This window comes from Urocampus carinirostris, chromosome 11 (genome assembly GCF_059441175.1).
Source record: "Urocampus carinirostris isolate Australia breed hairy pipefish chromosome 11, RoL_Ucar_1.0, whole genome shotgun sequence".
Classification (NCBI taxonomy): domain Eukaryota; kingdom Metazoa; phylum Chordata; class Actinopteri; order Syngnathiformes; family Syngnathidae; genus Urocampus; species Urocampus carinirostris.
The window spans coordinates 5,133,032-5,148,213 of record NC_142359.1 but is presented as its reverse complement, the minus strand read 5'-3'; the positions used below and the strand labels follow the sequence as shown (position 1 = coordinate 5,148,213).

At 39.5% G+C, this 15,182-nt stretch overlaps 1 protein-coding gene across 1 annotated transcript; it reads left to right on the top strand.

Annotated features, from left to right (window-relative positions):
- Positions 1-10,560: 10,560 nt before the first annotated feature.
- On the top strand, positions 10,561-14,921 carry LOC148356261 (microsomal glutathione S-transferase 1-like). Its single transcript, XM_088347270.1, has 3 exons — positions 10,561-10,795; positions 11,920-12,011; positions 14,489-14,921. The coding sequence occupies exons 1-3, from the start codon at positions 10,679-10,681 to the stop codon at positions 14,733-14,735; spliced, it is 456 nt and encodes a 151-aa protein (XP_088203396.1). The 5' UTR covers positions 10,561-10,678; the 3' UTR covers positions 14,736-14,921.
- Positions 14,922-15,182: the final 261 nt, after the last annotated feature.

Below are 15,182 nucleotides of genomic sequence, written 5' to 3'. Positions count from 1 at the left end.
AAACATTCGGTTTTAGATAGATAGATAGATAGATAGATAGATAGATAGATAGATAGATAGATAGATAGATAGATAGATAGATAGATAGATAGATAGATAGATACATAGATGGAGAGATAGATAGATACATAGATAGAGAGATAGATAGGTGCCTAGATAGATACATAGATAGAGAGAGAGATGTATAGATGCCTAGATAGATAGATAGATAGATAGATAGATAGATAGATAGATAGATAGATAGATAGATAGATGTCTGGATAGATAGATAGATACATAGATACATAGATAGAGAGATAGATGGATACATAGATAGAGAGATAGATAGGTGCCTAGATAGATACATAGATTGAGAGAGAGAGATGTATAGATGCCTAGATAGATACATGGATACATAGATGGATAGATAGATAGATAGATAGTTAGTTAGATAGATAGATAGATAGATAGATAGATAGATAGATAGATAGATAGATAGATAGATGGATAGATAGATAGATAGATAGATAGATAGATAGATAGATAGATAGATAGATAGATGGAGAGATAGATAGATACATAGATAGAGAGATAGATAGGTGCCTAGATAGATACATAGATAGAGAGAGAGATGTATAGATGCCTAGATAGATAGATAGATAGATAGATAGATAGATAGATAGATGTCTGGATAGATAGATAGATACATAGATACATAGATAGAGAGATAGATGGATACATAGATAGAGAGATAGATAGGTGCCTAGATAGATACATAGATTGAGAGAGAGAGATGTATAGATGCCTAGATAGATACATGGATACATAGATGGATAGATAGATAGATAGATAGTTAGTTAGATAGATAGATAGATAGATAGATAGATAGATAGATAGATAGATAGATGGATAGATAGATAGATAGATAGATAGATAGATAGATAGATAGATAGATAGATAGATAGATAGATGGAGAGATAGATAGATACATAGATAGAGAGATAGATAGGTGCCTAGATAGATACATAGATAGAGAGAGAGATGTATAGATGCCTAGATAGATAGATAGATAGATAGATAGATAGATAGATAGATGTCTGGATAGATAGATAGATACATAGATACATAGATAGAGAGATAGATGGATACATAGATAGAGAGATAGATAGGTGCCTAGATAGATACATAGATTGAGAGAGAGAGATGTATAGATGCCTAGATAGATACATGGATACATAGATGGATAGATAGATAGATAGATAGATAGATAGATAGATAGATAGATAGATAGATAGATAGATAGATAGATAGATAGATAGATAGATAGATAGATAGATAGGTAGATGCCTAGAGAGACACATAGATAGATAGATAGGTAGATGCCTAGAGAGATACATAGATACATAGTTAGAGAGATAGATAGATACATAGATACATAGGTAGAGAGATAGATATATACATAGATAGAGAGATAGAGAGGTGCCTAGTTAGATACATAGATTGAGAGATGTCTAGTGCTTAGACTGATACATAGATACATAGATATAGAGAGAGATAGATAGATGCCTAGAGAGATACATAGATACATAGATAGAGAAATAGATAGATGCCTAGATAGATAAATAGATACATAGGTAGAGAGATAGATAGATAAATAGTTACAGAGATAGATAGGCGCCTAGATAGTTACATAGATGGAGAGATGTGAAGTGCCTAGAGAGATACATAGATAGAGAAATAGATAGATGCCTAGATAGATACATAGATACATAGGTAGAGAGATAGATAGATACATAGATAGAGAGATAGGGATAGATAGATGCCTAGATAGATACATAGATACATAGATAGAGAGATAGATAGATAAATAGTTACAGAGATAGATAGGCGCCTAGATAGTTACATAGATGGAGAGATGTGAAGTGCCTAGAGAGATACATAGATAGATAGAGAGAGAAAGAGAGATAGATAGATGCCTAGATAGATACATAGATACATAAATAGAGAGATAGATAGATACATAGTTAGAGAGAGAGACATAGATGCCTAGATAGATACATATATATATAGCGAGATAGATACTTTATTCATCCCCGTCGGGAAATTCACACTTCCAGCAGTATCCTTGTGTTGGAAAATACAATAATAAAATAAAAGAGAGATGGATAGATAATAAAAGATATAGAATACAAAAATACCCAACATAACGTGTTGATATAGAATATTTAAATAGTGCTACGGAAAATACACACTGTAATAAAAATAGGGTAATATGCAAATGTGGGGGTAGGATTTAATGGTGGCTTTTACTCCCCCGGGTGGGGTTCAAGAGCCTCATGGCATGAGGAAGAAATTACCTCCTCTGTCAGTCCGTGGAACAGGACTGTGATATCAAGATATTAAGATATTAAGAATCTTTATGTTTATACCTGAGATTTTTCTCTTTTTTAAATTTCAAGAAGAGTATAACATGTATCAGTAAACGCCAACAAATATTTTCATCCGCAGTGCATTTCTCATTTATATAGAGTATTTAAATACTGCTAATACTGTAATAAAAATAGGGGTAATATGCCAATGTGGGGGTAGGCTTTAATTTGGGCATTTACTTCCCCGGGTGGGGTTAAAGAGCCTCATGAGGAAGAAATGATCTCCTCAGTGTGTCTTTGGAACAAGACTGTGATATTAAGATATTAAGAGTCTTTATGTTTATGTTTATGCTTGAGATTTTTCTCTTTTTTTAAATTTCAAGAAGAGTATTACATGTATCAGTAAACGCTGACAAATATTTTCATTCGCAGTGCATTTCTCATTTATATAGAGTATTTAAATACTGCTACGAAAAATACACACTGTAATAAAATAGGGTAATATGCAAATGTGGGGGTAGGGTTTAATGTGGGCTTTTACTTCCCCGGGTGGGGTTCAAGAGCCTCATGGCATGAGGAAGAAATTACCTCCTCTGTCAGTCTGTGGAACAAGACTGTGATATTAAGATATTAAGACTTTTTATGTTTATACTTGAGATTTTTCTCTTTTTTTAAATTTCAAGAAGAGTATTACATGTATCAGTAAACGCCGACAAATATTTTCATCCGCGCTGCATTTCTCATTTACCGCCGGCCGTCTTCCTACCGCGCGACCGATTCCCCGAGAAAACTAATGTCCCGTGATTTCCCACAAGGAGCGGTAATGGCTAAAAGCCGCATTGATTCCTTGCCAGCCATGCCAGTAATTGGGATGCGAGCCGCGCTGTGTTCCCATCGATTTGTCCCGGTCGCCAGGTTGTGCCGGCGGTGTAGGACAACAATGACTAAATAACAACCCCACCAATGATCTTAATGCCGCCAGCCAAGCAAAGTTATTGATTTCATTACAGAATGCCTCCTAGCTTCTAGGCACATACATTTTTTTATTGATCAGGCCCGGCGTCCGCATTACTTTCAGGACCCGGCTGCCGATCAATGAAAGCCCAATCCGCTACGTCGGGGGCGGGCGATAAATTTGGCGAGGTACAATCAGGATTTGGAAGGTGACCCCGACCGATCCGATGGATAAGTGCGAAGGTTTCCCGCGCAACCCGTGGGTTAAACCGTAAATATCGTGTGATTAACTCGTCCGATTGGGTTTCGTTTGACCCCGTTCAGACTCCGGTGGTCCGTGTTATGATTACTGATGCGAGGCAGCTGAGTCTGCTCCTGTGGCGGCGACTGCCTCGGACGCTGATTGGCTGCTCGTCTCTTTTTAAACCCCCGTTTTCCTGTTACCCGTTGTCAGTCCGTCTGCGAACCTCAGCTCACGCTAGGCAAGCCTTTTCGACACTGACTCTCTCCTGTCCTCATCCCTGTTTGATTCCCGGCTCCGACCCCTTTTCTGACCTGGACTACATTTTTAAATATAGGTGTTCATGTTTGGCATGGAATATAACTGGTTTATTTTAACAGTTGAGTGAATGCAGTTTTACACCTGAACCAACTCACCAAACTATACAAATTCAAAAGTGTCCTCTAGTGTGGCGGCAGTGGCTCAGGAGGTAGAGCGCTCGTCTTGGGATCTAGAGATCGCAGCTCCTCCGTGTTACATGTTGAAGTGTCCTTGGGTAAGACACTGAACCCCTGATACCCCCAATAAGCAGGTTAGCGCCTTATATGGCTGCATGGCCGCTATTGGAATATGTGAAGCACACTGCTATATAAATGCAAATCATTTCATTTGATTTCATTTCATAGTGGCCAGAGAGAGTATTTGTGTCATGATTACCGATTGGACTCACCTGTGCCCGCGGGTTCTGATTGGCTCCCTGTCACTATTTGAACCCAGTCCTTTCAATCCCCTGTTGTCAGTCCGTCTGCAAACCTATGTGTATACAAGGCAAGCCTTTTTCGACCCTGACTCCCACCTGTCCTGTTTTTTTCCCGTTTGCTTCTGGCTACGACCTGTTTTGATCAGACCACGTCTGCTCTCCCGTCCCGGCTTATGACCCATTTCCGATTCTGACCACCTTTTTGCTCTCCTGTCCCGGCCATCGATCTGTTTTTCTGTCCCTGACACCGCCATCGCTCGCTACGGAAGATCCACTTCCATAAAAGAGAAGTAACCTGTTTTCCTTTCCCCTCCTATAAAACTAAGAGAAACACACGCAAGTGGGTCCTGTCTCCGTTCTGGTCCTGACCATCCGAGGGCAGCGCCGAAATAAGAAATCAGATTAGCAGCCAAGCGGGAGAAATGCGCTGATAAGACTGTACTGATGATGTGGTTTTTCTTTTTATATATTTGATTTTGTCGTTCGACCTGAAACTCAAAGTATAGAAATCGTTTTAATCGGATGGACGGACTGACAGCGACGTGTGGTTCAGTCCACAATCCCAGGACGGTAATTGGTTGTATTGTGCAACTGTCATGTTTTTTTCTGCTTTTGTAGGAACCTTATGAATGGAGACGCCTGAAAATGTATTAATAGTGAATTTATCTTGGGAGTAGTTTGCGCATTCCCCATTTGGAGATGAGAAAGCGTTAAGGGGTGGCATTTCTCTTTATTACTAGGGTCACATGAGAATGGAAAACCCAAAGAACAAGCCGGATGCAGGCTAAATCCCTGATCTATGGCTCCCCAAAATTTTGTGTTATCGAGGTTGATTTTGTAAATCGGCGACGAATATATAATATAAATCTATATATTCATTCAGTTTTCAATAAACACACAATGTACAACGAGGACAAAACTTGCACTAAAAAAAGCTTTTTTGTTAGTAGTACTTGTTTTTCATATATATTGTCATCTCATCTCATTCTCATTAGCTGCACCGCTTATCCTCAGTAGGGTCGCGGGCTGCTGGAGCAATCATCAGGCAGTGGGCAGGGGACACCTTGAACTGGTTGCCAGCCAATCGCAGGGCACACAGGGATAGACAACTCGCTCGCTCATTCGCACCTAGGGACAATTTGGACCGGCCAATCCACCTGACATGCATGTCTTTGGAATGTGGGAGGAAACCGGAGTGCCTGGAGGAAACCCACGCAAGCACGGGGAGAACATACAAACTCCGCACAGTAAGTCCGGTAGCTGGATTTGAACCCACAGAGGAGGTTCCCAAGACCTTAGAACTGTGCCGCACACGCACTAACCACTGCGCCGCCGTGCTGCCCTATATTGTCATTAAATTTCTTTCGACGGGCTGGGTCAGTGGTGTCAAACTCATTTTAACTCGGGGGGCACAAGATAGAACAAACATTCTGATTAAAGAGAAAGAAAAAGAGAGATAAAAAATAAGAGAAAGAGGGAGGGCGGGACAAAGAAAGAAAGAGAGAGAGAGGGAGAGAGCGTGAGAAACAAAAGATAAAAAGCTGTGAGAGAGGGGGGGAAAAAAGGGAGAGGAAGAAAGAAATCCAAAAAGAAATAGAAAGAAAGAAGGAGAGAAAAGAGAAAAGAAAGCGTGAAGGGTATGAAGAGAGAAAGAGAAAAGAGAGAAAGGGAAAAAAGGAAGTTAGAGCAAAATGAATTAAAAAGACACTGAGAGAGAAAGAGACAAAGAGCAACAAAGGAAGAGAAAAAGAGAGACACAGAGAGTGAAAGAGACAGAGACAGAGTGGGACAAAAGAGGTGGAAAAGAGAGAGAGAGAGAGAGAAATACAAGTACAGTGTCTTTGTTTGAGGCACCTTTCTTTGGCAACATCAAGTTGACATATTTCAACCAGTCAAAATAAAGGTTTTTTGTGAAGATGTCCCTCCCTTACATCCCATCTCTGTTAAGTTTTACTCTTATCAATCCGCGCTCCTTTCCTTTAAGACAGTGGTGAGCCATTTTCTTAAATGCCTATTTTAGAGATGACTTTGTTCTGATCACAAGCCCAGAATATTCTGTTTTTTATTTTCAACTGTGTAATAACCAGGGTTGGGTAGGGTTACTTTAACTTGATTACTCTCAATGACTTTTGGATTACTCCAATACCAAATATGCTAATAAAAGAGAAAAGAAACGAAATATGAATAAAATGATGACTCACAACACGTGGTAAGCTTTCTCTCCTGGCTTTGATCTCTTTGATCTTCGGCAAAACGAACATAAAATGCGACCAGGGTTGGGTAGGGTTACTTTAACTGGATTACTTTCAATAACTTTTGGATTACTCTAATACCAAATATGCTAATAAAAGAGAAAAGAAACGAAATATGAATCAAATGATGACTCACAACACGTGGTAAGCTTTCTCTCCTGGCTTTGATCTCTTTGATCTCCGGCAAAACAAACATAAAATGCGACTAGGGTTGGGTAGGGTTACTTTAACTTGATTACTCTCAATGACTTTTGGATTACTCCAATACCAAATATGCTAATAAAAGACAAAAGAAACGAAATATGAATGAAATGATGACTCACAACACGTGGTAAGCTTTCTCTCCTGGCTTTGATCTCTTTGATCTTCGGCAAAACGAACATAAAATGCGACCAGGGTTGGGTAGGGTTACTTTAACTGGATTACTTTCAATAACTTTTGGATTACTCTAATACCAAATATGCTAATAAAAGAGAAAAGAAACGAAATATGAATCAAATGATGACTCACAACACGTGGTAAGCTTTCTCTCCTGGCTTTGATCTCTTTGATCTCCGGCAAAACAAACATAAAATGCGACTAGGGTTGGGTAGGGTTACTTTAACTTGATTACTCTCAATGACTTTTGGATTACTCCAATACCAAATATGCTAATAAAAGACAAAAGAAACGAAATATGAATGAAATGATGACTCACAACACGTGGTAAGCTTTCTCTCCTGGCTTTGATCTCTTTGATCTTCGGCAAAACGAACATAAAATGCGACCAGGGTTGGGTAGGGTTACTTTAACTGGATTACTTTCAATAACTTTTGGATTACTCCCATACCAAATATGCTAATAAAAGAGAAAAGAAACGAAATATGAATAAAATGATGACTCACAACACGTGGTAAGCTTTCTCTCCTGGCTTTGATCTCTTTGATCTCCGGCAAAACGAACATCAAATGCGACAGAAACAAAATGAAAATAAATCCAAACAGCTTGCCAACATCATTTTTGCCGTTTCGTGTATTCCGTTACTCCCCAAGCCTGCACAAAATTGAGTCATTTTATCCATATTTAGTTTATTTTGTCTTTTATCAGCATATTTGGTATTGGAGTAATCCAAAAGTCATTAAAAGTAATCCAGTTAAAGTAACCCTACCCAACCCTGGTAATAACGGTCCTCAGCTGAACTGCTATCTTAAGCTCTTTTCTTCATCCAAACTCTCAGTCGGAATCCCGGGAATCGAACACGCGGCGAGACACACATCGTCGACGTTCCAAAAGATCCATTTCTTCCTCGGTGATTTCCGCATTTAGTATCGTCTTCATCTTCGCTGCCGTCAACAGACGGTGGCTAGACCCGAGCTGCACGCCAGTCAAAATCACTTTTGTCTCAGACTCTTCGCCATTTTTGTTTTAATCAAGCGTGCAGCGTTCGGGAACCTGGTGCTCGAAAGGTACCGAGCTCCAACAAAGAGCCACCGCGTCGTGCGCTTTGAAACAAGGTGCAAAACACCTGCCAGTCACATAGCGGCAGGGTTGGGTAGGGTTACTTTAACTGGATTACTTTCAATTACTTTTGGATTACTCCAATACCAAATATGCTAAATATACATACATAGGTAGAGAGATAGATAGATGACTAGATAAATACATGGATAGAGAGATGTCTAGATGCCTAGATAGATACATAGCTCCATAGACAGAGAGAGAGATAGATGCCTAGATAGATACATAGATACATAGGTACAAAGATAGATGCCTAGATAGATACATAGCTCCATAGATAGAGAGAGAGATAGATGCCTAGATAGATACATAGATACATAGGTACATAGTTAGATGCCTAGATAGATACATAGCTCCAAAGATAGAAAGAGAGATAGATGCCTAGATAGATACATAGCTTCATAGAGAGAGAGATAGATGCCTAGATAGATACATAGATACATAGGTACATAGATAGATGCCTATATAGATACATAGCTCCATAGAGAGAGAGAGAGATAGATGCCTAGATAGATACATAGATACATAGGTACATAGATAGATGCCTAGATAGATACATAGATACATAGGTACATAGATAGATGCCTAGATAGATACATAGCTCCATAGATAGAGAGAGAGATAGATGCCTAGATAGATACATAGATACATAGGTACATAGATAGATGCCTAGATAGATACATAGCTCCAAAGATAGAGAGAGAGATAGATGCCTAGATAGATACATAGCTTCATAGAGAGAGAGAGATAGATGCCTAGATAGATACATAGATACATAGGTACAAAGATAGATGCCTATATAGATACAAAGCTCCATAGAGAGAGAGAGAGATAGATGCCTAGATAGATACATAGATACATAGGTACATAGATAGATGCCTATATAGATACATAGCTCCATAGAGAGAGAGAGAGATAGATGCCTAGATAGATACATAGATACATAGGTACATAGATAGATGCCTAGATAGATACATAGATACATAGGTACATAGATAGATGCCTAGATAGATACATAGCTCCATAGATAGAGAGATAGATGCCTAGATAGATACATAGCTACATAGGTACATAGATAGATGCCTAGATAGATACATAGCTCCAAAAAAAGAGAGAGAGATAGATGCCTAGATAGATACATAGCTTCATAGAGAGAGAGAGATAGATGCCTAGATAGATACATAGATACATAGGTACATAGATAGATGCCTAGATAGATACATAGATACATAGGTACATAGATAGATGCCTAGATAGATACATAGCTCCATAGATAGAGAGAGAGATAGATGCCTAGATAGATACATAGCTACATAGGTACATAGATAGATGCCTAGATAGATACATAGCTCCAAAAAAAGAGAGAGAGATAGATGCCTAGATAGATACATAGCTTCATAGAGAGAGAGAGATAGATGCCTAGATAGATACATAGATACATAGGTACATAGATAGATGCCTATATAGATACATAGCTCCAAAAAAAGAGAGAGAGATAGATGCCTAGATAGATACATAGCTTCATAGAGAGAGAGAGATAGATGCCTAGATAGATACATAGATACATAGGTACATAGATAGATGCCTATATAGATACATAGCTCCATAGAGAGAGAGAGAGATAGATGCCTAGATAGATAAATAGATACATGGATACATAGATAGAGAGATAGATAGATAGATAGATGACTAGATAAATACATAGATAGAGAGATGTCTAGATGCCTAGATAGATACATAGCTCCATAGATAGAGAGAGAGATAGATGCTAGATAGATACATAGATAAATAGGTACATAGATAGATGCCTAGATAGATACATAGCTCCATAGATAGAGAGAGAGATAGATGCCCGGAGAGATACATACATACATAGGTACATAGATAGATGCCTAGATAGATACATAGATACATGGATACATAGATAGAGAGATAGATAGGTGCCCAGATAGATACATAGATAGAGAGAGATAGATAGATGTCTAGATAGATACATAGATAGATAGAGAGAGAAAGAGAGATAGATACTTTCACACTTCCAGCAGTATCCTTGTGTTGGAAAATAAAATAATAAAACATATAGAATACAAAAATACCCCAAATAACGTGTTGATATAGAGTATTTGAAGAGTGCTTCTCGAAAATACACACTGTCATGAAAATATGGCGATATGCAAATGTGGGGGTGGGGTTTCATGAGGGCTTTTACTCCCCCGGGTGGAGTTAAAGAGCCTCATGGCGTGAGGAAGAAATGATCTCTTCAGTCTGTCCGTGGAACAAAACTGTGACAGCAGTCTGTCCTAGTATTTAACTGAATGAAAGTTTTACGTAGCACCAGTAATCACTTCTTGTGCACGGCCGTTTGGAGTCGATGTACTCTACACCAGCAGGAACCTTTGCCTCTTCTTGCGCAATCGACAGAGCAGGCGTCACAAGGTCTCTTCATAGATTTGATCATCTGGTTCACATTTCTAACGTTCCTCGGCTCCACCCCTGGGCGGGACTGGGTTAAGGGTTGACTGGTGTTATGTAACCATTACTGGTATTCTCTCAAGGTGAGATCTAGTCCTCCGGTAAAGACTTACTGCACATATTTACTCTACTGCGAGTTGCTCCTCAGGCTTCTAACCGTCGATCTGCAGTCAGGATGTCGGATCTGATGCAAGATGAGGTCTTCAGGGCCTTCAGCACTTACGCGCTTATTGTTATCCTGAAAATGATGGCCATGGCACCACTGACGACATTTTTCCGCTTCAGGAAAGGGGTAGGTCACCAGATTTTTCTTCAAACAACTTCTCAAAGAGAACTCGAGTGGTATGCATACCTGTGAAGCTCCAGGGCTCCATGCTCTTACCAACTGTCGTATTTTTCCCGTAAAAAATCCAAAATAATCTTACACCATATTTTTTTTTCAAACGTGTTCATCTATGTAGTTTAACATGTTATATTGTACATGTGTTTCGTTATATCATATATAGTGTTAATGAACATTTTGTTGTGAAATCCTGAGTTGCTCGACATGAATGAGGTTTATTATCAAAAAAGTTCAAAAATGAAGTCGCTTGGACGTTCACTGTAGAAGGAAAAAATACATGCAAATAGAATTAAGTAGAATTTTCTTATTCAAATTATGAATCCATTTTCTGCATTTAATTATTGTTGGTAATATACTGATTAAAGGGATCACCACAAACCTGTCTTTTTTCATTTTCTTCTTTTATACTTCCTTTTTTTCTTCACTTCTTTATACAACATAAGAATTCGTAATATAATGCATCAAAGCAAATGAGCCGTTGGAGAGCCGGCTCTCTTTAATGAGTTAAGCCGGAAAAGCCGGTTCCCAAAAAAGAGACGGACTTCCTTTCACTACACAACTACCACATGAAATCGGATGTTTTTTAAGACCACATGTATTTCAAATTTACTCAATCAACCCCGCCTGTTAATTTCAGATCAGAATGACTTATGGTGTTTTAATTCAGGTTCGGCCATTGCGACTCGATGATTGTATCCAAAGAAAATTCAAAACTATGTTGTAATGTAGGCCTACTGCTCTGCTTTCGCTTTGTTCACGTGTGATCGGAGTGATGCATGATGGGAAATCCCCAGGCGGCAACCGCATGCGCACAGTTGCATCAAAGCACTCGCTTCGTTTGCAACGAAAAAAATTGATACAGAGATAGAGGCTACCGCGGCGAAGTCGTTTGACTGGATTGATTTGCTGTTTCGTGATAGTCGGTGTTCACCGGATGGTACCCGTCATTGATAAATTTGCGTTTTTCCGGACAGATTTTCTCGTACGTCGTACACGTCTTAAAATGCATAATAAACGTACTTTGTACGGCAAAAACGTACAGGTTGACAGGTATGGGCATGTTCTTGTTTTAGTCCTTTGCCTCTGAGGAGGATGTGGCCCATAAATCTGCGGAGGAGAGGAAGAAGCTGATGAAAACAGATCCAGATGTCGAGCGAGTTCGGAGGTGAGACTGAATTTTTGTCCGTCAAACTTAGTATTTCTTGCAGATCGCTAAGTAGATCGTGAATGGTTTTTAATAGATAACAAACGATGGGCTGGTGAGTGGGACTTTACCAGTTCAGCCAAGTCAATAGACCTTTAAAATCTAGACTTGGGAGCCACTGAGTACCGTATTTTCCGCACTATAAGGCGCACCTAAAAGCCTTTATTTTTTTCAAAAGCTGACCATGCGCCTTATAACACAGTGCGCCTTATTTATGGATCAATATTAAATCGCAAAGTCTTGCAACTAACTTGCTGCCGCCAACTAGATTTTCCCCTGAACGCGAAAGTAGTCCGCGGTGTATGCTAGGATTTATTTACCGGCGTTTCATTGGCTAACCAATGTGTCAATCATCATTTGAATCAATCACTATTGGCTAAAGTTATTCGGAGGTCAAGGGGCGGATCCTTTTTATCATTTACAGGCTGGCATTGGCTTGAACGGCAAAACAAAGCCTGCAATTGGCCAAAAAAGACGTGTCAATCATCATTTGAATCGATCACGATTGGCTAAAGTTATTCGGAGGTCAAGGGGCGGATCCTTTTTATCATTTACAAGCTGGCATTGGCTTAAACGGCAAAACAAAGCCTGCAATTGGCCAAAAAAGATGAATGTGTACAGCACGTGGCTGACAGCATACAGAAAGCATTTTTTACTATACTGTATTTGTAAATATTTTATTCTCCTGGATTTACTACACTCACAGATGTAAGAGGACCATGGCTGTACATTATTATTGAACACAACGACTTCGGTGAGCTACTCCGGCTATATATAATCCCTGTATCTTGTTTCAGACTGAACTCGATGTTTCTGTGATAAGCGGTGCAGATAATGGATGGAATGGAGTGTCTATTTTTAAATTCAACTCAATTCCAATTGTTTATTGTCATATGCACAGTAAAGTTGCGAGCGAAAAAGAAAATAGAAACTAAGGAATGGTTGGCATTTCTTGAATCCCAAGACTTTAACCTTCCGAATGATGGAAGGATGCATTTGAGTGACATCATACGGACACCGCATCCGCACGTGTCTACGACACGTATTTGCTTCTTTGCCAGCTTTCGGAACGTTAAGGGGGTAATAAGTTTGACTGAACTATCTGACTGTTTTGTCGACGTTCCTATTGTAGCGCCTTATTTTCCGGTGCGTCTTATGTATGTCAAAAATAGGACCAAAAACTATTTTTTCGGGGTGCGCCCTATAACCCGGTGCGCCTTATAGTGCGGAAAATACGGTAAGTTACTCAGTCTTAGAAAAAGGTTGAACAATCCAAAGAACAGAGCAACTTTTATGCAAGACAAGTACTGTCCTTGGAAGAAAAGATCAAATTCAAGAACAGCAAATAAATCACCAGCTTTAGAAAAAAGAAGATTTCATACAGTCTGTAGATCAGGGACTTGGACTCGTGGATAAGGGCTTGAGACTGGTTTTGCAACCTGAATACTCAGTCTGGACTTGTGGATAAGGACTTATTGACCTGTGTCAAACCTACAGTTTCTTTCTAAAGTACTTGAAAAAGTTGTGGCACAGCAGCTGAATGATTTGATATCCAAGAAAATCTTTTTGAATCTATGCAATCAGGATTCAGGGCTAACCACTCTACTGAGACAGCCCTGATCTTCTACTGGCAATGGACTCCAGGGCTTCATCACTCTTGCTGCTGCCTGACCTTAATGCTACCTTGGACACTGTGGACCATAATATCTTACTAGAACGGTTGGAAAAATGGACTGGTCTCTCGGGAACTGTCCTCTTATGGTTCAAATCCATCCATGCACAACCACCAAAATACAAAGACTTTTTTGGCAAGAACCAGAACAGGATCAGGACCCAATCGCATGACGTTCTCAGACAAGCCTTTTATTTTACGGGAAATGGGGAGTCATGCACGTTAGGCAGCCGGTCTGGCGTGGAAAGACAGGAAGCCAGAGACCTACGAGATCGATTCCAATTGCCCGAGTTGATATCGGACAGAAGGGGTCGATACCGGACAGGACCAGGACAGACAGGATAGATAACGAATCAGGATATCGAAAATAAACATGAGAAACTAGATGGAAACAAAAACTGGAGAAAATAATACACAAGAAAAAGTAGACGGAAACAAAACTGGAAACCAAAACTAAACAGAACAAAATAAACGGGAACAATACCGGAGAAGAAATACCAACAGGAACAGGACCGCCACACGGCGGGGCCAATTGGGCGCCATGGCAACCGTGACATTTTTGGTATGAGAGAGAATATGAAAGTGAAGCACTTGCAATGTTCACAAGTACCAAACAAAGATTTTAAAGAGAGTCAAGAGTTTTTTGTCAAGAAATAGTGAGTACCAAGTAGCTTTCTCACCAGTTTTGTCCCTCACTGGACACCATGTACTCCTTTCCAAATATTTTGTTCCCAATTTGCAGTACTACCTTTGTTCTGTTTTCTAGGTGCCACCTGAACGACTTGGAGAACGTCGTTCCCTTTGTCCTGGTCGGCCTGTTCTATGCCCTGAGTGGACCGGAACTCTCATCCGCCTTGTTTCACTTCAGGATTTTTGCCGGTTCTCGCATCTTCCACACCATCTCCTACGTCGGAGCTTTTCCGCAACCCTGCCGGGGTCTTTCCTTCCTTGTGGGTGTACTGGTCACCGTGTCCATGGTCTACAATGTTCTCAGTAAAGTTTTGATTCTCTGAAGATAGCAGCCACTCAACCATCTTCTGCATTTGGACTTTCATAAGTACCTGAAATCCTGCTCCGAATCCTACACGTCCTCAAAGCACCTTCAAGAATTTTGGTAGTTTCCTTTTCTAGCTTTTTTGTATTGGGATATTTAAATAGTCATGAGAATAATTTGGTCAATAAATATTTTTTTTCTCAAAGTTCTTTTTTATCAGTTTTGGGTGGTTTTAAGTTTTGAACGCAGCAGAAGCAGTCAACCGGCTATTTGAGAGGGACTCCCAGCGTACCTTTTAGAGATTAGATAGATAGATAGATAGATAGATAGATAGATAGATAGATAGATAGATAGATAGATAGATAAATAGATAGATAGATAGATAGATAGATAGATAGATAGATAGATAGATAGATAGATAGATAGATAGATAGATAGATAGATAGATAGATAGATAGATAGATAG

Excerpts from the sequence above, each read along its gene's own strand:
- LOC148356261 (XM_088347270.1), top strand. The coding sequence starts at position 10,679 with ATGTCGGATCTGATGCAAGATGAGGTCTTCAGGGCCTTCAGCACTTAC. Across the intron at positions 10,796-11,919 it reads TTTTCCGCTTCAGGAAAGGG|TCCTTTGCCTCTGAGGAGGA; the intron begins GTAGGTCACCAG and ends TTCTTGTTTTAG. Across the intron at positions 12,012-14,488 it reads GATGTCGAGCGAGTTCGGAG|GTGCCACCTGAACGACTTGG; the intron begins GTGAGACTGAAT and ends TCTGTTTTCTAG.